Source organism: Oryzias latipes, chromosome 14 (genome assembly GCF_002234675.1).
Source record: "Oryzias latipes chromosome 14, ASM223467v1".
Taxonomy (NCBI): domain Eukaryota; kingdom Metazoa; phylum Chordata; class Actinopteri; order Beloniformes; family Adrianichthyidae; genus Oryzias; species Oryzias latipes.
The window spans coordinates 28,667,399-28,689,130 of NC_019872.2; the positions used below are offsets into that span (position 1 = coordinate 28,667,399).

General features: G+C 40.3%; 1 protein-coding gene across 1 annotated transcript; it reads right to left on the reverse strand.

Annotated features, from left to right (window-relative positions):
• Window positions 1–465: 465 nt before the first annotated feature.
• On the reverse strand, window positions 466–19,848 carry LOC101169966 (protein sprouty homolog 2). Its single transcript, XM_023962612.1, has 2 exons — window positions 19,304–19,848; window positions 466–5,615 (listed from the first exon to the last, which is right to left on the reverse strand). The coding sequence occupies exon 2, from the start codon at window positions 5,513–5,515 to the stop codon at window positions 4,652–4,654; it is 864 nt and encodes a 287-aa protein (XP_023818380.1). The 5' UTR covers window positions 5,516–5,615; window positions 19,304–19,848; the 3' UTR covers window positions 466–4,651.
• Window positions 19,849–21,732: the final 1,884 nt, after the last annotated feature.

Sequence of the window (21,732 nt, forward strand, 5' to 3'; positions counted from 1 at the left end):
CATAGTAAAGCGAGGGGATTGGGTGGGGGGTGGGGAAAAACTGCTGTTGACTTCACCCCAGGTCTAACCCCGTCTGATGCAACACTCCAGTGTGAACACCATATACAAAGAGCATGAAAAAGAGGGCATTCTTAAACGTGCATTGGTGGGTACGAGGCATTAAAGTCTCTTTCTGACTTTTGGATCATGATCAGACCTAAACTCCAGTGAGGCCTTGAGTACCGGTACATCTTCTGCTTCTTTCAGGACTTCCTGGATGAGTGCTCCCCTGTGTTCGTTCACTCTAGGAACAATCTCTGTTTCCTCCATGTGTAGGTGAAGGGGCTCACCTGGTTTTTTGGTGGGTCCCAAAGCCTAAGAAATTGATTTCAAATGATTTTAATTTCATAAAAACCTCATTCTTGGTGAATCAGACGTTACCACCAAAGGTCATTATGAAAAGAACCAGTCTGCAGTTGGGCGCTGTTGTGTTTGGAAACTTGTTTTTATTGGTTTGTCTGTAGCCTTGAGGGCAGCAGCAGTCACACCACACTGAGAGGAACAAATGAAAGAAAAAACACACGACAAAATTAGTGCTCTTCATCTCCACTTTTCAGTGTAAAATAAATAACCTCATGATCAGTGTTTCCACTATTGTTGCAACCACTGAAATAAATATTGATGAAGCAAGAACTGCAATGAAACGCATGTGAGAAATGCAAATTGTTCTGTATATAATATATCTTATACATAGATTTGTATGTTTATATATATTTAGTTTTTTTATATATATATTCTCATTATTTTGTTTTACAACAAACAAGATGCCAATCTGTACCAAGAGCATTGCTTACTAAGACACCAGAGGAGGAGTGGAGTGGTTACACCGGCAGCTTGACAGGATTAGATTTCTGACAGGAGTGCAGGTCCGGCAGGAGGAATGTTAAAAGTGTTTAGGGGTTTGTGCACACAGAAAAACAATGTACCAAAGCACGAGGTGGTTGTTCTGTTCTGCTTCTTCTATTGTTGCTTGTATTTACATTTGAAAGCACAAGGTTGGCCTCGTAAAACAGTCAGACATTCTTTGGTAAGCTAGCTGAATATTTCAGTGAAGTTAGAATTCCTGGATGTGGGTTAGGCTTTTGGTTCCCTCTGTGTCAGTTCAGTTTGCAGATATACATTTAAAAGCAGGTGAAACTGGACTGTAAAACAAAAAGCAGTGGCTTTTTTTGTGTCATTGCAAGCAGAAAAAGGCCTCGTCCACACTAATGCAGTTCAATCTGGTTCACATGAAAGCTCTTGTGCTAATTTTTCAAGCAGGATCTTTCAGAGCCACATGCAGGACACAACAGAACAATACATGATCAAATTAAAATGTGAACATTTTCCAAAATGTTCAAACTTTTTAAGATAATTCTGCATTAGTGAGGCATGGCTTAAAACAAAAATACATTTTATGTGAAAGTGATGAGCACAGGAACAGTCAGGGCAACGTTTTATCTAACCATGCTAGCATTGACAAGCAGGGCGGTGTGCCTTTTAACCTTCTGTTTGAGGAGCTTGCATATTGATTCTGTCAAAGGGAAATCAGTGTTTGTGTGCAGAGTTGCCCAAAATGTTCCTGGAAATGTCACAACATGACAATTAAATGTTAAATCTTCATGATTAATGTAAAAGATCTGTAATCATTATTACTCATATGGAAAGAAAGAGTGAAATGAAATCATTGTACAAGCCATATTTACATATAAAAATATAGCAAACTAACATTTAACAGAATTGGTATGGCTGTGCTTACGGAACATTCTCACTCATGCGTGCAAACAAGCCATTCAAATACTCTCTCAAGAAGTTAAAACACTCACAAAGGGCTCACAAAATTGTGTATGTATTGTTTTTCTCCTTTCAGGATCCTCTCTCTACGAAAACAGTGCGTTCCAGTGAAAGAAGCAGCTTTGCTTCTGTTTTTTTCCCCCCCAAACATCCACAGTCTCATCCACATCTTCTTCCTCCTCTTCCTCCAACACCTTTCTTTTCTCTCTCTGACCATCCTTCTCTCCCATATGTAATCTCCGTCAGCCAGAGAAACACCACAGCTCATCCTGTCCTCCCTCCCACACTCCAGTCTTCTCCGGCCCATTAGAAGCTATCATGGGGCTAATTGCCTTTCTGATCAACCCTCAGTGGAGCTGCATGTCCAGGCTTTTAGCCGTCTGAGCGTTAGAGGGAAGATACAGTATGGATGCTTTGGAATAGCAGCTGGAGCACCGTTGGATTGTCATTTTAACGGTTGGTTCAGAAAAGGCTTGAAAAAGAGATTACAGCAGTTGTTCTCCACAAATCATGTTTGAACACAATAAATCCACCTTTAAGAGAAAAATAAGGAACAATTTAGGAGATTATTTTTCTCATATCTCCTTTATAAAGCTACATAAGCTATCTGAAAACTGTTTTTTGTTTGTTTGTTTGTTGCTGTTGTTTTCATGAATGCTGTTCTGTGTGAAGCTCTGAAAAAAATGTAGAACTAGACACCAGATGAAACAAAGCTTGCCTGCATTGAAACTTCACATGTTACTATTAAAATAGATTTATGTTGGACTTTCTGTTCATTTTAAACTGTGCCGCTGAAGACGGAGCATTCATTGTTTGAATGGAGCCCATTGTTCTTGCAGAGCTGTTGGGATTATCTTTGCTGTCCATTTTTTCTGTGTGTTTGTTTGTGTTGGCTTTTTTAACTTTGTTTTTTTTTTTTTCAGTGCGTACCTATTAGGATGGGTCTTAATATGCACAAGGGGCTGCAAAACTTTATGTCAGCCTTTGTTTTGGACTATATACTTTGCTATAACTAAATGTTTTCTATTACTTAAAAAAAATAAAAAAGAATTATCCACAGATTTAGTAGTTAAAGAAATTTAAACAAACGAACAAGCACAAAAATGTTGTTGTTGTTTTTTTTTTTTTGTCATATTTTCTGCCAAAGCGCCATTTGGAGCCCTTGGTCCGATTACCTGGTGTGGGTACCAGCGGCAGATAACTGGGTGGGGTTGAACATCTGACATCATTTCAAGCATTGGTTTTGGCTCAAAGCCCTCAAAACAAAAGCAACAGGCCATTTTGTAAATCTTACTATTGATTATTTTCTACGTTTTTCTCTTTACCTTAAGTCTTGGAGAGACATTTAAAAAACGGTAGGGTTGTCAAAGCGCCCTTGTATGGAAAAGTAAATGAAAAGGACAAAAATAAGCTTCATATTCTGTGATGAGGACAAAGTATCATTGAGGCACCATCCTAAGTCAAAATGAGGCATCACTCTTACGACTTGAAAAGACTAAAGACTTGCCTGTCAGCCGTCTACTGTAGAGACTCAGACCATAATACGTTGCACATATTTAATGCAGTCGTCATGAAACTGCAGAATTGGTACATCCCTTTGCAAAATGCATGGATGTTTATGTCGTAGGTGTGGCAGCAGTTAACACTGAATGCAAATGGATGCTTTGGATATTTACTTTGGAAAAAAAATACAACTTAAAGGAATTTTGACTACTATTTCTGTACTTTTTCTGATTAAACTTTTTCTCTCGATTAAAGTGTCTGAAGGTGAGCAACAACGTTTTCCTGTTCACATATTTTTTCTTGTTGTTGTTGTTGTTTACACCACATTTAAGTGACCCTAGACTAAGGAGAGTATTGGTCTGTAACAAGGAGAAACTTGTTCATTTTGTTGAGAAAAGTGGATTCTTTGGACGAAGGAGGAGGAGGAAGAGGATGGAGGTCAGTCAGAGGGGCATGTTGGCGACAGACTGACTTTGAGAGGAAACCCGACCGGGCCCTCCTAGCTCAACTGAAGCAGCACTGCTAAAAATAAAGACAAGGGAGGCTTCTTTTTGCTGACAAAACAACATCCACACAAACTCTCACACACACACACACACACACACACACAGGTTGTTGTACAGTAGGAGAACACGCACGCTGCCTCATCACAATGGATGCATCCCCCATTCTGGTTAAACAATCACCCACGCAGCTGGAGGTGGCAGAGAAAACATTGTTCACCACATGACAGTGACTTTCCTTTACAAATGAGCCTTGCATCCGAAGTTCATTCTGTCTCTTTTTGATACAAGTTTGGTTTGTTTTATGCCCTTTATGCTTGGAGTCACAGTCAGGCGTTGAGCTCAGTGCAACACTCCTCAAAGTTGTTGCTAGTTTTAATCATTCTGTCCTCACGCTTGCTCTGATTTCGTGCTTCGACAGGACAGGCACGCACTGGCAGCGACCGTCGTCACTTCCGTCTTTCCTTCCTGATTTGGTCCATCGCCCCTCTCTGTGCGAACTCTTTGGGTGGGGAGGAAGAAGGTTTAGCGACAATAAATAAATAGATTCTGTCAGGCATTGACTTGAGCAAAGAATGCAGAGGGGTCTTTTTGGTTAAGGTTGCTCTTCAGTGCCATCTTCTGCAGGAAAGTCTTTTGTAGAATCTTCTACGTGAACAGGCACAGTAAAGCTTTGGTCCCTCCTGAGGTGGAGAATTCAAGGTTTGTTGGGAAGGCAACACTTCGTGGTTGGATTGTCAAACACAGGTATGTGGGTCACGAGGTTTGTTCGTTACAACCGTTAAGGGGTGTGGCTTTGGCCACAGTGGAGTGAAGAGGATTCCCTAAGTCTGTCATAACGGCTTCTCCAGAGCTTTGCTGCGGAGCGAGGGGTGATGGGAGTTAGGATTAGAGGCGGAAATCTTGCGGCACACAGTGTTGGTGTTGCTGCACCTGCAGCCGGGCCTTGTGGCCCGGTCATGGGCGCACTGACACAAAGCAAGGCACAGCCTGGCGGACGGGTAGCAACAGAGACACGGCAGGCAGAGCGCCAGCAGCGCCATTGTGCTCCATCGGGCGCAGGCGTGGGCAGGGGTGCAGGAGCACGGTCGGTCTGCACAGTTGTCCTCATCGTCCTGAGCAGAACAGTGATAGAATAAGCCTTTAACGCAGCACAGACACGTGCCATACTCAACGGCACGCTCAGCAGAGCACAAGCACCGCTGCCCGCAGGCCCAACAGGAGGGCAGGCGGCGAGGGGCGCAGCACTCCTGGCATTTACAGCGACCGCACTCCTCACAGATAAACTGGTGAAGTCCAAATTCGTCACGTGACAGGCTTTTACCCACGCCAGGCTTCAGCTCCCCTTTAGGCTGAGCGTGGACCACCGGACCTGAACCTGAGTGAGACGGCGTCAAACCGGCAAGGAGCCGCTGGTCTGAGGTGGCACTGGTCCGAGACATGGAGGAGCTTACGGTGCTGGAGCGGCTCAGGTGGGGAAAGTAGGCGTGCTGCTGCTGACTTTGGCTGCGGGACAGCACTGATGGGTAGGACGGCTGGGGGTAATAGGGGTAAACTCCATGAGGGTAACGGTCCTCGTGGGCATAAAAAAATCCAGACTGAGAGGCCGGTTCCAGCGCCACAGGTCGGTCCACATAGTCATTGTTGGCCCGGATGGCACGGATCTGGTCAAGCGACAAAACAGAGTCCATCTCCATTTCAGGGAAGGAGGTGGGTCTGCTCCCGTGGAACAGAGGCAGGGCTGGAAGCCAGGGCTGAAGCGAAGTGCTCCCAAGGCTCACGGCACATCAGATATTCCTGCAAACACAAAGAAAGAGGAAGCAGCGTCAATCAGGGGCAGCGGGACTTTAAAGGTCCAGATCGGGAGTATTCAGTTGACAATTCAACCCCAATTGATTTGGAAGACCTTTATGGCACAAGTTGACTCTGAGAAGACTGTTTGCTGAGGGAGCTGATGCAATCCAACCAACTCTGACTCATCAGACCCAGTAATCACTAAAAACGTGCTACATGAATTCAATCTGTTTGACTTTTTGAGTCTAACTTACCTTCAGTCCGAACCAACTGCACTTATTGCTACAAGTTGCTCTGGGGCAACAACCCCCACTTATATAATGAGGAAAAGGACTGACAGTTAAGCAGGCAACATATTGCACCACAAAACTAGGCATCACTTGGCCAAACATGAATCTTGGCAGCAGAGACTCCCCGCAAGCAGCCGCCATGTCATCATGACCGCTCGGGCTCCACAAGCTAACGCTGTTATTAGCCTGCCAGAGCCAGAGTGAACAACCCTGTAATTTAGCATCTGTCCAGCGCAGCTGCCGCCGCCGCCATGGAGGAATCCCACCTGCAACGCTCGTCTGGCAGTGCAGCCGAGCAGCTCAGAAAGAACATTGAATACACTTGATTATTCCAAAACGGAGCATAGTGACGATAAAGTCCTTTCTAATTCCCAACATTTATCAATTACAATATGAGGCTAAAAAAGAGCTAAGGGAGGATTTCACTGGATAGGTGCAGCAATGCAAGTCTAACGCAAAAAAGATTGCAAATAAAGCATAAAGCTAAAGAACAACTCAGAAAAAAAAATGTTCAGATGAGAGAAGACATATATAAACTAAATTAATCGAAAAATTCCATTTCTGAGTATTTCGTTAATTTAATGGTTGTGCCGTTGGAAAAATGTCGCATTTGTGATCAAAATACGCTGGGCGGACCACCAGCTCCTTGCTTTACTGAAACAGAGAGCTCTCAGCAAAGGGGAGGGGAAAGGAGGTTGCTCCACTCCAGCGGTCCCGCCCAACTCTAATGGACTCCTGCCGCTCTGCGGAAACTATGTCCTAGAAGGCAACACCGGTTCTTTGATTTAGGCCAAAAAAGGAATCATCATGATTAAAAGACCACTGAGAGAGATAAAAACAGAAAAAAGATGATCAGAGTGGGACTTGAAAGTTCATTGCAGCTGATGAAAGACGGTACTTCCTTATTTCTTAACATTGCATCGGAACTGATTTCCTGATTTTAAATTTTTTTATAAATGAAGAACTGCAATAGTCAGTTAGTGTCCTTCATCTCTGGCTGTTTTTTTAACCCTTGAATACACAGATTTAGCTCCAGTGTTTACATTCTTCTGATTCTCTAAGTCTTCAACCGTTTACGCAATTAACATAATTCCAGCAGATTCTGAAGAGGAGAAAAGCAGCTTTGCGCTGATATGCAACACTTTGAGAAGAAGTGTTCATGCAATCAATGTACATCCTATGATTCTATTGCAGAGAAAAGTCTATATATTTTCCACGTCAGAATAAGCTGAGTGATGTTGATCGTGTGATGAGTTGATGGTTAGGGTAGGTGACATGGCAACATCTCTGCTGTTTAAGGGGTAAAGGGATATGAGCACTTGTCCTATTAGTAAAATAAACAGTTTTTTGGATCACTCATTCTAAAGCTGTTAATGTGTAAAGAACTTTAGATCAAAGATTCATCAAAGAGCAGTGACATAAGAGCTTATTCATTGTTATAGCCTTTTAAAAAAACAATCTTAACTTGGTGGTTACGTGGTAACGCCATGCCCTGCTCTGTTCTGAGCACAGAGTAGATAGAATTTCTCTCCTGTGAAAATTCTTTTATGTGCACGCATTTTTGACTTTCAAAGGCATTTTTCTGTATTGAATGCAAAATCATTTTTGCGCACACAAAATTGTTAAAGTTTTACGCTCTAAACAGTTAGCGTTGCGCTTAGAATAATGGCACAACAATCACTCCATAAAACAACAGGTAAAACTGATATTAAGCTAATACAAAATACATTTATTTAGCCTTATATATGTCCATAAAGTTAATGCTAAAGACTTCTTTTAACCCAGTTCCTGTCTGGGTTTGTGGTAAACCATCAACCCTGCAGCACCTAAACAGTCCTGGTCTCTTCAACTTTGTTTTCCACAGCAGGTCACTGAACCCTGCTCGTCACTTTAGTGAAAAAATAGTAATCCAAGACATACATACATATACATATATATTTTTTATATATATATATATATTTTTAACGTATGTTCAAGTCTGTGGAGAAAAGTATATTATTGACACCTCTAACCAGATGATATTTTGGTGGTTTCCTGAAAGATTTTACCCCTTGGTTTCTTTTCTGTTAGGTTTTCTTGGTTTTTGTCGCATTTTGTGCGTTCCGTCCTTCCAGTCACACCATGTTCTAGTTGATAATCATCCACAGCTGTCTCCATTCCAGTTAATTACCCCTCAGTGTATTTAGGTGCCTGGTTTTCAGTGCTTTCTCATCAGGTTGTCTGTTATGTGTTATTTCCTTCTTGGTGTGACATATTTAAGTTTATTTAACAGTTATTGGTTATTGGAGTTCCTAATAGTATATATATATATATATATATATATATATATATATATATATATATATATATATAATTTCTAAAATGTCCAAATATCTGAATATTCACGCCAAAAATGCAGTTTTTTATTTTTATTTTATTTTTTGACCCGATGTTTTGTTTATCAAGTTGCCTTGGTAACAATGATGAAGTAGCTTATACTTTGCGAAATGGGATGGATTTAGTATGGTGGCTTTTACCCAAACAATAGACTTCAGCTGCTAGATTTTGTTGTCTTATTTTTGTCTTTAATTAAAGTATTTTTTTAAATACTTTTGTGCTTCCTGTCATTGCACTTTTGCCAAAGTGACATTAAAACGATTTTAAAAAGCAATCTGGACACAAAAAGCTGTAACCTCCATATTCTTTTTACATTTTCTACGTTGAATGCTCCTCATAGGTCAGAGTTCACAAAAGGATTCATTTATGCTGTTAGTTTGACAAATACATTCCAATGTTTGTAAAATTTATGCTGAAATGAACCATCCCAGTCCTTTGGATTTCCCTGTTCCAATGGTACCATTAAAGAAGGGATGGAGGCACAAATTTGGGTTTTTTGTCCACTGACCGAAGAAAAAATGTTTGTGTGTGTGTATATATATAACAAAGGTTTTTGCTTCTTGTAAGCTTTCAATCTTTTAAAATCTTCCTTAAGGAGAGCTTTTTTTGTTTTTTTTGGATGAAAAGTGCTTTACTAAGCACTTCCGGACCCCCGATCCATCCATCCATCCGGGTCCAGCCATAAAGCAGCAGATAAAGAAGGGCCAGGTTAGCTCGAGGAGGATGCATTTTTCAAATTAGTCTGAGAAAACGGGAGAGGTCCTGGCAACTAATCACATCAGACAGAATGGTGGCTTCTGTTCACTCATTGTCTGCTTGCCTATCAGTCCATCTAATTGCTAAGAAGAAAAAGGTCTGCGGTTCATTTCCATGACCTCATATTTACTTCAAACCGTTGCGATCCACTGCGCCGAGCAAACGCAGCTGCCACTTGTTAGGAACGTTGACCTTTGAGAAAACTTTGACACGGTTTTCCTTCGTCCTAATGCAAACGAAGCTCATTCACAAAAACGTCATTAAAACCAACTCTTTGGTGTTAAACATGCTTGCATCATGAACACATGACCTTAAATCAACTTCCTCTCTGCAGCTTGGTCAGCCTCTGAGTCTTCTCAGTCCAATCGCAACAGGAACTGGGATTGGCGTTGGGTGTCTGTGCGTTAAAGGATGTAGCAGGGTGGGGCGGGCAGCATCTTCCCCTCTCATATTGCAAGTGCAGCTGTGTGTGTGTTTATGCCACATGTTTGCTGTTTTATGCATCCCAGTGTGTTAGGGTTGTGGGTAGCTCACTTCCCAAATGTGGTTTCCATGGATACATCTTCCAGTAAAAGGCTGGGGGGGATGATCTGCAGCCATTATCAGAGGGTTTTTTTGTTGTTTTTTCCCAATTAAAACATCACAAAAGGCTTAATTCAAAAAGGACGGTTCATGACAGAAGGATATTTCACTTCTTTTCTATATTAGTACGTCAAAACACAGGAACAGGTATCGACGAAAAGTACTTCTAAAAGGAAGAAGAGGGACTATTTTATATTCTTTTTTTTGTTGTTGTATTGAGTCAAGTCCCAAATTTTAAAGTAGTTCAAGTCTCTGGAGGCATTAACTAATAGTTCTGAAGTTTAATAGTACAATAAGCCATAGTAGACACAGAAAGGTCCCACAGTACCCTGAACTAGGATGCATCTGCACTGCTATTTAGCTCAAAAACTGTCGGAAATGTTGTTTCTTTTTGTTCCTTTCATGACTAATACCACATAACAATAAAATGTTCAGTACACAACATAAGGCCACACATCTTCATGATTGGAAAAAAGCAGTGAGAAGTCTAAAACTCTTATTATAGTTCTGTCTCCTTATCACTATCTTTATCAAAAAAAGACCATTTACATCCTTCTACCAAACACAACAAATTCCTCAGTTTCCTTTTTTAGAAATATCTTTTTTAATAAAACTTAATTGGTACAAATTTTCAGAATTCTCCTTTGACTATTTTGACAGAAGTTCAAGATGGAAAATGAAATAAAACTGAAATATTGTTTACAAATCCGAATGTGTGAATGAGATAAATTCTAAAAATAAAAGTCTGACAAGAGTCCAAGCAGCCATGTAAGGTGCTAAAGTTGGTTTGTTTAACCCTTGTGCTATCTTAAATGACCCCCCCCCTTCCAGTGACGTGTTCTCCCTACCATGACAAAGGTGGATAAAGGTGGAAAGATTTCATGTAATCCATGGACACCAGTGAAGATCACAAATCATTGAAGAAAAAAGGTTCAGAGCACTGTCTAGTGGGTCTAGATGACCCAACTCCCAATGTTAAAGTGCCTAGGATAGAACAAGGGTTACAGTCATCAAGATGATAAACGATCAAAAAACATGAGCAGAAATGCAAACAAATCTTTTTAGTGCTTAAAGAAAATGTAGTCAGAATACTAATAAAAGTAAGATTCCCGTGTTTCCCCATTAACTTTTGCTTCATGTAGTTTTGCATTCACAAAGAGAAATAAAAATACTGTGATAAAGTCAAAATAGCTAGAATGAAATAGCCAAATAACCAACAAGCTAAAATAGCTCGGTGGTTATTTAGTGAACAGTGTTCACTAAATAACCACCAGGGGTTTATATTTCACTAGTACTATACTAGAACTCTCTATTGTAAAAACAAAATTCAATTTACTACTAAAAATAAAAAAACATGGTCTGCTGTTATTATTTTATTCATTTTTCATTCACTTTCTGTACCGCTTTGTCCCTTTCAGGGTCACAGGGCTGCCGGAGCCTATCCCGGCTACTTGGGCGTAGGCAGGGGATGCCCTGGACTGGTCGCCAGTCTGTCACAGGGTAGAACATCCACAATCACACATCCATTCACTCTCACACTCACACCTATGGACAATTTAGAGTTGCCAATTAACCTATGAAGCATGTTTTTGGGAGGAAGCCGGAGACCCCGGAGAAAACCCACGCATACACGGGGAGAACATGCAAACTCCACACAGAAAGGTCCCCCATTGATGTTGTGTTTTTTCATGTCCCCCAGCCGGGACTTGAACCAGGGGCCTTCTTGCTGTGAGGCAAGAGCGCTAACCACTGCGCCACCGTGCGTTATTATTTTATGACCTGTTCAAATATGAAAGCATGGGAGAGAAAGTCCTGATTTGTCTTTTTACAGGAATAATGCACCGCAACACAGCCAGACATCTTTGCTTTAGTTGATTCCATACATTTTTTTATTTTGACAAATAAATTGTGGTCAAATGTTCACTGGAAAGCTTTTATTTTAAGCCATGTTTCTACATATCAGTACGGAGGCCCTGAAGAGCAAATCACATCAACAAATCCCTCAAAACAAAACGTTAAAGTTCACAACGACAATTAAAAAAAAATAAATAAATAAATAAATAATAAAAAAAAAATGTTTCGGAAAACTGAAATAAAAATGAAATTTAAAAAAAAAGGAAGCAAAATCACAAAAACCGGAAAAGGTGGATATTATGGGACACCCCCAATTTGATGATGACATTTGTCTACCTTTTCAACAGGAAGTTCTTCAGCATGGTGACATCTTCTGACATAAGATATTTCTTTAAGTTTCTGACCACCGTACTTCAGTCTATAATACTACTTTATAGGCCAACCTCACTCTTTCTGACTCCATAACTAATAAATCAATGCTTAAAACGGCTCATTTTTCCTGTTGTCTTTGTTAACTGAAATGCTATTTCGATTTTACACTGTCTGTTTAGAGGTTAAGGGGTTAAATCCTGACTGATGTTACCGGCTGTGCAGGGGGGTGTCTTTATTTTTTCTTTGCTAGAACACGGTCCATCTGGCTTAAAGTCCAGGAAGCGAGAGGGACGCCTCTCGCTTTTGTTTTGACTCTTCCTGAAAAATGCGATGCAGTTTGAGCATAAATTAGGAGCTATCAAAGACACAAACATGTTACGTGTCGGATTGAAATGTAAATCTGTGAAACAAAACGAGCAGCAAAAGTGAAAGAGAAGTGTTGTTTAAAGAGGCCGTCAGCGGTAATCTGAGGATGGCGCTCAGAGCTGAGGGAGTATCACTGATGACTGAGCCTGTGCTCCAGAACATGCACACAAATGCACACTCCTCCACTTTCACTCTTTTCAACAAAAACGCATGCAGGGAACGCTCCCTAAACAGTTCCGCTCCTGCGAGGTGGTCAGTTCAAACTCCTACTTTCGTTCATTTCGTTCATGTTAACTTCTAAACACAATTCAAGCTAAAAAACAATTCAACATCAAAACATTTAGCTCATTTTGCTTTTGATTATTAAAATGTGTTTGAATTTCTATTGAAAAACTGCAGAGAAAGTTTGAAATCTTTAGTAAATGTGGATTTCATTGACAGCTGGTCTAAAATGATAAACATGTATAATCCAGTTTACTGACATCCTACATCAATTCAAAGTTTTAATAACAAGTAGTAAACAATTTTGAAGCTTTTTGATGGATTTAAAATGTTTAGTTCCAAAAATAACCCTTTATTACTGCAATTGTTTGCAAGTGTTAGGCATTGCAGTGCATTGTTTTACTCCTTTGAATTAGTAATATGTTTTAATGTAAAGTAGAAAATGAACCTTTTGTGTCAGAATATTTCAGCAGCCTATCTGCTACTCTTTTCTGTTTTTTTTCTGTTCTGCGGTTTCCAATTTTTGTGAACACATCCTTCTCTTGATTGACAGCAGGGCCTGTCAATCAGACAATGTTGCTGTGATGACGATGACCTATGACAAACTGCCTGGCGTTCACGGTTTTCTGAGAATTCCTCTATTGCCCTCTGAGCACCAGCCCCTCCCAACCCACCAAAACCTGTGGGTCTTCGCATTGTGACATCACAAAGTGAGAAGTTTGCCCCGCCCCCAGGCGTTCCTTTTCTATGCACAATATGCACATCCATCTTTGGATGTTGTTTGTTTTTCGTGGGCCAAACACAGACTCTAAGTTGACGTCATGAAATGGGCGGGACCCACAACGAGAGAAAGGTGGAGCCTCAGAGATCAGGTCGTCTTATTTATATTTAGTCATATTTCATTAAACAATCGTTCTTTAGTGTTCCAAAGGAAATATTTGATCATATATATATATATATGTATATGTATATACGGATATAATGTAGTTTACTTAAAAAGACTTAAGAAAAGTATGATATAGGCTGTTAGGTATTTTGACATTGCTAGTTAAATTAGATTTATTTTTTATTATGACTTATTTTATTTTAGAATTTTTTCAGATGTTCTGCTCTTTTTCCAGTGAGTGTGGTGTTTTAGCCTTTTTAATTTATTCCACTTTATTTATTTAATTTAAGAAATCATATTCTTATTATTTTCACTCTTAGCTTTGTTGTTTAATTTTTATCTGACATCCTTTTTCCTGAACTTCTTTAGATTTTCTACTTTTTTTTGCTAAATCTATATTTTTTCCCGCCTTTTAGAAAACCCTTTCATGATGTGAGTAATCGTTTTGCGCGTAGACGTAATCAGAGACGGAACAAAACTCTGAAATTTGTTCACGAAAAGTTCAAAAAATGTAAATAAAACCAAACTTGTTTCAAATAATGTAGTCGACTGCAGATGTTAACCCTTGTGCTATCTTAGATGACCCCCCCCATTCCATTGACGTGTTCTCTCTACCATGAGAAAGGTGGATAAAGGTGGAAAGATTTCATGTAATCCATGGACACCAGTGAAGATCACAAATCATTGAAGAAAAAAGGTTCAGAGCACTGTCTAGTGGGTCTAGATGACCCAGCTCCCAATGTTAAAGTGTCTAGGATAGCACAAGGGTAACAGGATGCATTTACTGTAAACTACCCATCATTACATTGCAGATGGGTTTCTCCTCCTCCTTGATTTTTTTTTTGTTTTTCTTTGGACAGAAATGTTAGAAACCTGGGGTCTAAACTGCCCCCCACCCCCCATTCCTGCCCATGACTACCTTCCTGAGTCTGGCATTAACCTGCTAATGATCAATGGCCCGTAATGGATGGAGCATCGCTCGCTGCACCTCTCCCAGATGACATCATGGTTTCAGGCTATTTTAAAACTGACCCCAGGAATGAGGAGGGGTTGCTCGTTTCCTGTCTTCTCCTCTAACCCTCTACCTCCCTCTGTTACCTCCACTGCACTTCCACATACTCCCTACTCATGCATTTCTGTGAATTTTATGGTCTGAAATTTCTGTGTTGCTTTTATTTATTTATTTATTTTTACCACCAGCTTCTTAACTCAGACTTTAGCTTCAGGTTTTTCAAATTAAAAGTCAATAAAAAGTTGTACACAGAACTCTATGGAAAAGCAAAGAAAAACAACAATAACTGTCCTAAATTTGTTAAGTTTTATTTAAAAAACCTTTCATTAAAAGTCTGACAAACTGTGGTTATTTGAGTGTTTCTTTGAACCAAACTTCTGCTTCATCATCTGAACAAAAACCAGCAGTGAGAGGTGAACTTTCTGTCTGAAATGATGCTTAATAGGACATGTATTGTATACACCTTCTGGAACAAATGCATTAAATGATGGAATACAAAGCCTGATTGTTTACATCTTTTTATATTGCTGCATCAAAAAATGCATGAGAGGAGTTCATCCTAAGCCTTTAAACTGAACCAAAAGCAAAAAAAGGAGTCTAACTAAAATCTAAGCGATTGTATTCATGAACTGAGTGAACGAGACTAACAACTGCACGGTTGCAATCCTAACTGAGCAGCGCTCCTGCGCGCTCGCTGCGTTTGCTAGCAGTGTTCAGGGGTGTGTTTGTCACTTGGGGGTGGTAACCTTTCTGGTCGATCTGATTGGCCGGACTTTGCAGGTCAAATCCGGGCAATGGGGCGGGACTTTTTATTTTTTAGAGGCTTTAATAAAAAAAAATGTAACTTGGATTAAAACGGTGACGAACGGCCAAGAACAAGGTAGGAAAGTTTAGCGGGTTTTTTTGGCTGCAAGTTTTTCATTTGAAAATCACTTTATTAGGTAAATATAGTTTAAAAGCCCGAAGTAGTAATGATTAACCAACATGTCCGTATTTAATTAGCGATACAAAAGAAAATGAAGCAGTAAAACGAAGATTCATTTTATACTGCGTGGGTAAGATGCTGCTCCATTGTTAGCATAACCGCACACGCTTCCTGTACTTTGGGTTGCGTATTAGCTCTGTCTCAGGCTTACTAAAGTATACATGTATATTTCCCCAGTAAAGTTACCCAGTAAAGTCAGTTCCTGAATACACTCGCTCAGTTTATCTTTGAGCTCGTTCAATTAATGGCAGCAGTGAAATGCCATAAGCAACGTTTTTCCAGTGGAGAAAAACTGAAATTAATATATCCAGATATAATATAATCCATTTCACTGTCTGTGGTATGTTAGTTACTTTACTTCTGTCTTTTAAGTGTAGCAGGACCATCTCAAGCTCTTTTTTTCTGAAATATTAGAGGCTGAGTGATGCAGGATGTCCTACTGAGAGCAGAACACAACTGTCCTGATACTATCCACTTTCTACCAACAAGTGTTAGCTTGTTACATTTTCAAGTATTATCAAAAGAATGATCTGCTTTAATCAACCTGAACGAAATCTGTCCCAATAAACAACTGAGACGTTTTATTCTGGGCCAAAAATTTGATATTAATCAAGCAGAATACTTAAAATGCAGACAATAATAGGTTAGTGTTGTGAAGCTTCCAAACTTCCATTCTGAAGGCGTAAAGCAGCACTCATTAAATGACGACATGCAGTCTTATTTGCGACTGTGTTCATGAAAGTGGTTGTAGCTGAAGTCTGCTTCCAGTGAATGTTGAGTTCATCTTTAGGACACAACTGAGAGGAAAATTCACAAATGAGCACATTTCTGTGGAAGGACACGCAATGAACAGTTTCACAAATGTTGCATCAAAGTCTGCGCTCGTCCTCCTCAAACATCACATTTAGCTCCAGACGGCCACAGATGGTTTTGAACCTTCATCCACGCACAAACCTGCCTCACTCCTCCGTTTGAAAATATCTTCATCTTGTTTGACTAATCTGAGATGAGATTTGTTGTGCAGAAAACGCTGAACTTCTCCACAAAACTGTTGTTTATATGGACACAATAAAAAGGCAATAAGGTTCATTAATCTGCTTCAAACGCCTTTTTTGGTGTGTTTTTTTAAATGACTGTTCCTCAAAGTCATCAAAAGTTTTTCAAATCTCTTTTGTTCTCATAGAAGAAACTTGGCTTTGCAGCTCATTTGTGTGCATTTCAGTGACGGACAGAAGTCCCACGGCGAGTTTGAGAGCATTCACACCATCAGATTTATGAGGTCAAAACACTTGACCACAGAGGAGCAGATTTTTCTGGCGGCTAAGCTGTGTGCCTGTTCGGCGAGAATGCCCGGGGGGTTTCCTGCCGATGCCCCCAGGGAGCAGAGCCTGATTGGATGACAGTAAACTGGATGAGACACCGGATGTGCTGAATGTGACCCCAACGGAAAGACTGAAATAGACACTGCAGAGCAGCGCATCCAGGCAGGGCAGCAGCGAAAAAGGACAGGAAGTGGCGGCCAAAGGCAGAAAAATGGACATGAATGAAAACCTTGAAAACAAGCGGTGGTTGTGAAATTTACCAACTTCAGCAGCTTCACAGAGACATGTGGGTAAATTAATGCAACAAAAACAGTTTTTATTAGATGGAAGAAACTAAGAAATGTATCATCTAATGCATCAAATCAAACAGCCAAGATGCTATCAGTCTCTCCTGAAAGCTTTTAAGCTATTACGATCTGTTTTATTCGACCAACAACCACGTCCTGATGTCCAGATGGAGGCGAACACGAATTAGGACAAACTCACTTTATTTTAAAGTTTGGTTTTTGGGTGAAGGACAAGAACCCTGTCAGGTTCTGCTCATGACATCCAGACCATGATTGCTCCTCACAATAATCCTTCTGACCCGAGATGGAAAAAAAAACACAGATTATGCATCCATGTGGCCTTTAGCTGAGCTTCATGACTATGTTTTTATGAACTTTTGACAAATATTTTTACCTAAAAAGAAACAGTGAACAAGTTTTTTTTTTAATCATTTAAATTGCTTTTTAAGATGTTTGAATTTGTGCCAAGATGGTCCACAAAGATGGAATAACTGAAAGAGAACTTAAAATGACCAAAGTGCTTTAAACATAATGTTTGACTGTAAAATTCTATTACTTTAAATGTAAGTAATTGCATTGCTCCCTTTCAAAATAAAAGAAGTGTATACAAAATCCTAGTACAAAATTTGTTTTAAGCTTTTTTGTAGGTTATCAGGACATCCAAGGCTTTTTCTGCTGGCCAAAAGTTATTTAGAAGATACATTTATAGTTCTACTTTTTATGATATTTAGTGAAATCACTTTACATTTTTCTAAGGCAAATATTCTTTATAGGCCGTCCTCTTTTTGGAAGTGTTGTATATTATGGGAGAGCTTTTGTCCAATGATATTTCAGGTCGTTTGGGTTGCTAGGTTCAATGAAATCTGCCTGAGGCCTTCTGAATCCAGGAAGCAGGCTGCCTGGTGCTGCAAGCAGCAGCGGCAGATGTTGAATCAGCCAATCAGATGTCAAGATTGAGCCATCAAGGCCAGCTGGATTCTAAAACGTACGCAGGCGGGAGGTTATTCTAACGTTTGACAGGAGAGTCCTGCTCCACAGGGGTTGGTTTTCTGGTCAATGTACACCTATGAATCTCTTAAACTCTTGCATGTGATCGATTTTGGAGGGTATTTCAACATAGTGAAGATGAATGATGTCACCAAAAGCCTGAACGCTAAATGCTCAAGTGGTTCCTAACGATGCAAAAACGTCTTCTATGTTGGAGTTTTCTGATGTTCTGCTTTGATATTTGCTGCTGTTAAGGAAAATAAACCAAAATCCCATTCAGAGAGCGGTTTTCCTGTTCTGCTCCTGCAGTATTAGTGCTGGGATTTGTGGTTTTTGTAGAGCATTAGCTGCTGCATTAGTGGTTCTGCTGTGACATTAGAAACGTCGTTCAACCCTCATTCATCCTCTTCCTCCCTCCCTCCCTCCACACATTCAGCATTTCCGCATTTGTTCATGTATCAGCCATATTCCTCTGCCCCCCCCATCCGGTCGGTCCCTCTGCTCCTCCCTCCTGTCGCTCTCCCATCCACCCGCCCCCTAGACCCACCCCAGTGGAGATGGATATTGACGTTCTACATCCGACCTTGAGGACAATCAATCCCAGTCCCACACAGTCCCCACCAGAGCTGCTCAAACACCACTTTCTTTTCTTTTTTTTTTTTTTTTACTCCTGTTGTGTTTGTTCGTACGTTAAACTGATGGGATCCGAGGCTTTGAAGCCAACCAACTCCCTGCTTTAATCTGAGTGGACGGGGCGGAAAAAGACAGATTTGATTTCCATGTATGGCAAAAATCCATCCTGTGATTGAAGAAAGTTAGATTAGGGATTAAATTACAGTAACAAATCAAAGCAAATGAAGTTAACTGCAGATTATCGAACGGTTTTTAAACAGAAAAAAACAGGAAGATGTTTTCTGTATTTTAGGTTCCATTGATTTCCTGTCATGACTTCAACAGTTCTAATGGATTACTCTTGATTTCTGAACTCTAAACTCTACGGTTTTAAACTTTTCTAAACTACTTTGGAGCTCACTTCTTTGCTCCTTAAAAAAAAGAGAGAAAACATCGCTGATTGGCAAGATTCAAGGCTGTTCTCTACTTCTTTTACACAATGAAGCAAGCTTTCCAACGTTTGGGCCAAACTTCAACTGAAATTCAGCAAATAAAGTTAATTCTTGAATGAAAAACTTTGATTTCCTCCTTCAAAAAGTCAAACTAATTTAAGTAAACATGTGCAGCTGTGCAATGCTTTTGAAGAAGAACCCGTCCGTCTGCAGGTAAACAATTCCTTATTTGATCAAAAATGCCAGCGGAAGTTTGGTCATTCCAAGGTCAGACCCATCATCAATAGCCGATCAGCAGATCAAATGTCTGCTGGATTCATTTATGCTCACCTCTGATTGGTTGGAGATCCATTCTGCAGCGCTGTGCTGGAGCGTCCCGGATGCTGCTTCTGTTAAATCCCTCAGGGTGAACTACTGTTGGGGTTGTTCCTATAGTGGGTCCTTCCGTCTGAGGGGACGTGAAGAGCCCGGTAGGATGCTCTTTCTCAGCGTTAAGTGTCCCCCTCCTCCTCCAGGAGCCCCAGGGATCCCGGTGCTTCCTCTTCAGGTCACCTCCTCCACCTCCCCAAATAGAGGGAAGCCGTCATTTAATGCAGGTTGCAGCAGAGAAGTTCCACTCCCACACTTTAAGTTGAAAGCTAGTTCTGGCGTTGATGGACCAAAAGACTCTTTTTTTTTTTTCCTCTTCTTTTTCTCTGAAAGCTGAAGATAAACTTATCAGAGAGAGGTGGAAGCTCTGCTTTTAGCTGCTGGGCTTCTGAGACGGAAGAACAAGTGAAGCTCTGGAGTGAAAGGTTTGGAAAATCTTCCTCTTTTCTGCTTGAAGCGTCTTCCTTCCTCCTCTCTGTTGTAGTTTCCCCTCGTCTCCCCCAAAGATGAATGACTGAGAGCTGCATGCTCTCTTTCTCCCCCTCCCTCCCACAGGCACGCCACTGTCAGCCTCCTCCTCCCTTCCTCTGGCTGACTCCACCCCCTCCATCCCCAGACTCGCTTCATTTCAGCCGAGCAAACTGAAGGGGGCAAAACTTGTAGTCAAAACAGCAAAGCCCCCCCTCCCATTTCTTCACAAACACCTGTCTTGCATGATTTTTTTTTCCACAGTTTGAGCACAGCTGCTCTCGTTGGACCAGACTTCCCTCAGAATCAGGAACGGGTTTGTGTGCGTTTGCCACAAAGAGGCACCTGAACTTCATGTCAAAAGTTGCTCTGTTACATCATTGAGATGTTGGACCAACAACCACAGAGCAGTTCCTCTTTAATAGGAATTAAAACTGCTGCAAATGCTGCAAAATAAAATGGAAAAAAATAGTATTTTAGTCATTAAATGATCAGAAATAAGGAAACAAAAAAATCCTTTAACTCAATGAGATGACTGTATGTGTTTCTGTTAGCTTCCATGGACCCAGACTTTCTGCCTTCACCTCACATGCGATTGGCTGCAGTCACTCACTAATGTCTCTTTTTGTGTTTCTTACAGAAGAGTTTTGTTCGTTTGTTTGTTTGTTTGTTGTTCTGTTTTAGTCTGATTGTGATGCTCTACAGAGATGCTTTATCAGGAAATGGCCTCTGTTCCTGGTTCTTGTTTTTCTTATTAGTAACCTTTCTGTACCACCAAAACCCAAAAATCGCCACAAACATTTTTTTTTTCAAACTGAACTCTAAGCGTTGTCAACTGTGAGGTTGGAATATTGTGCTAGTAGCATAGGCGTCACTTTTTTTGGGTCTATTCTGCAAAAACTATTGCTTTAATTTTTGCAGAATAACATTTTAAAAAATCTCAGTTGACTACTCATCACAGACTGTCATTTACGCCCAAAGGGTCTTGAATTTTAACAGTCCACTAAAAAACTTGTTTTGCTTGCTAGATAAATAAAAGGGTAAAATCTTAATCCGTCCTTTCTGAAAAGATCAACATCACCAACACTTCATAAAGTTGTCAAACAATTTTCATAAAATCTGGCTCTTGGAAACTGAATCAAGGACAAAAAAAACTCAAGATTTGTTGTGTGAACCTTTTTTGGTTTCATTAAATTCTTTGTCTGTATCTGAGAACTGGAGTGAGTCAGTGTGACGTCAGCCGAAGAACTTTTGTTACTTCCAGCTCCAACCATTTTAGGCGTCTTTTTCTTTTGCCATACAGACACCTCCATTTTGGAGCCCAATGGCGTTGGTAAGCAGTGATTAGTCCGATTCTGTCTTAACCTATGTTTCTATGGCAACCACTCTAACCAATCCGGAGTAAACTTGTTGAAGGCCACACCCCTAGTATTTTATTGCAGTATTGCAGCAAAACCTCATTTTTTGCTGACATGTGTGAGACTTGTATTGAATTAAGTGGAATTTGAATTTTCCATTTGTTACAACCTGTGCCTTTATTATATACTTCCTAACTATAAAAATCCACTTTTTGTTACTCGCACTGCAAACACAAAGGGGAAAAAGCTACAAAAGAAAAAAAGAAAAGGCAATTATTCCGATGAATGCACTAGATTTGTTAATCATGTTAAGGTGCGCCGTCTCGTCTGTGCTTTCAGTGTTTTCATTCTCAGTGAAAGCTGTGCACATGACAAAGAAATAAAAGATGTCTAGTCATCTAGAAATGATGTAACATTAGCAAACCAAACACTTGATGACTTTTAAAAACTCCATGTCCCTTCCTTACAGACCCACATTCTTACACGTCGTTTGCGCCACAAAGACGGTGACATTGGCAGGTGAATAAAAAGCTGAAATTGCTGCAGAAGTGTAACATGAACTTC